Source organism: Sus scrofa, chromosome 4, assembly GCF_000003025.6.
Source record: "Sus scrofa isolate TJ Tabasco breed Duroc chromosome 4, Sscrofa11.1, whole genome shotgun sequence".
Classification (NCBI taxonomy): Eukaryota; Metazoa; Chordata; class Mammalia; order Artiodactyla; family Suidae; genus Sus; species Sus scrofa.
The window spans coordinates 91,979,386-91,981,322 of NC_010446.5; the positions used below are offsets into that span (position 1 = coordinate 91,979,386).

The following is a 1,937-nucleotide window of genomic DNA, read 5'->3' on the forward strand; positions in this document are numbered from 1 at the left end:
TAAGCTTGCTTTTATTATTGTACCTGTCTGTTGGTTGTATTTGGTCATTGATATGTGTTTTTCTTATGTGCCCTCATCCCAGCAGGCCATTCACTGTGACAGCCAGTGATCAGAGGGCAGGTATATCAAGCCACCAATAATAATCTGAGTAAACAGATATTATAAATGGCATGTGGAATTTAGATATGTGGATAAGTTGCCTTAAAAGCAATTTTTTAAATAATAGCACTACTTTTATAAGTAGCAATTTATCCTTGTGTGTGTGATATTGTCCAAAAAAAGATGGAAATATTCTGACTTACAAAAAAATGAAGTATATTTAGGACCATCAAATTTTTAAAGCTTATTGTTAAATATTTTGAAAATATAAAATTACATCAGAAAGCAAACAAAAATCAGCTCTAATCATGTTATAAAATGGCTTTGTGTATTGCTTTTTCTCTTATTTTCTTGGAGAATTTTCTCATGTTTTTAATCTTTGGAATTATCAAATGGTTGCCTCTTTTAATATCTGTATAGTTCCATAATGCAGCTAATCATTCTCCTATTACTGGAGATTAATATTTTTTAATTGTCAAAAGGAATATCTATATCTTAGACTGAGGAAGAATGAGAGAGAGAGAGAGATCTATCAATATTCTGGATCTAAAAATATGATACTTAAAGTGAAGCCCTCGGGGAAATGTTCTTTGTACAAGAACAATTATGATTTTGTATCTCCAAATCCTTCACAGAAAGAAGTTATCCATATGCAAGGTATCAATAGAACCACTGTGCTTACACAGTTCATCCTGGTTGGATTTTCTAGCCTGGAGGAGCTCCAACTACTGCTTTTTGTCATTTTCCTTCTTCTGTACCTGACAATCCTGATGGCCAACGCAACCATCATGGCTGTTATCCGCTTCAGCAGAACCCTACACAATCCCATGTATGGTTTCCTATTCATCCTTTCCTTTTCTGAGTCCTGCTACACTTTTGTCATCATCCCTCAGCTGCTTGTTCATCTTCTCTCAGCCACCAAGACTATTTCCTTCGTGGCCTGTGCCACCCAGCTCTTCTTCTTCCTTGGCTTTGCCTGTACCAACTGCTTTCTCATTGCTGTGATGGGATATGATCGCTATGTGGCAATTTGTCACCCCCTAAGGTACACACTTATCATGAACAAAAGGCTAGGGTTGGCATTGGTATCTCTGTCAGGAGTCACTGGCTTCTTGATTGCTTTGGTGGCCACCAACCTCATTTGTGGCATGCCTTTTTGTGGTCCCAATAGGGTCAACCACTATTTCTGTGACATGGCACCTGTTATTAAGTTGGCATGCACAGACACCCATGTAAAAGAACTAGCCCTCTTCAGCCTCAGCATCCTGGTAATCATGGTGCCTTTTCTGCTAATTCTCATATCCTATGGCTTCATCCTTAACACCATTCTGAAGATCCCCTCGACTGAGGGCAAAAGGAAGGCCTTTGCCACCTGTGCCTCACACCTCACTGTGGTCTTTGTCCACTATGGCTGTGCCTCCGTCATCTACCTTCGGCCCAAATCCAAGTCTGCCTCACACAAAGACCAGTTGGTGGCAGTGACCTACACAGTGGTCACTCCCCTACTTAATCCTCTTGTTTACAGTCTCAGGAACCAGGAGGTGAAGGCAGTGCTAAAAAGAGTTTTGGGAATGCCTGTGGCAACCAAGGTGAGCTAACCAAAAACTGTAAACCAAAAAAAAACCAAGTATTTATTTCTTCAGAAAAAAAAAGTAATACGTTAAATGAGAAGAAAGGAAAGGAAATTTGAACCAGGTTTTAAATAGAGAATAAGATTTCAATACTAAGAAACCAGTGACAAAAACAGTGGTCAATATTACCTGAGTTGTAGAGTTTCTTCAAAACTTAATACTAGATTTTTATTGTGTTAATTATAGATTAAACACATTTCACTTTTG

At 38.5% G+C, this 1,937-nt stretch overlaps 1 protein-coding gene across 1 annotated transcript; it reads left to right on the forward strand.

Moving 5' to 3' along the window:
• LOC100626785 (olfactory receptor 10T2) lies at nucleotides 750-1,697 on the forward strand. Its single transcript, XM_013996910.2, has one exon. The coding sequence runs from the start codon at nucleotides 750-752 to the stop codon at nucleotides 1,695-1,697; it is 948 nt and encodes a 315-aa protein (XP_013852364.2).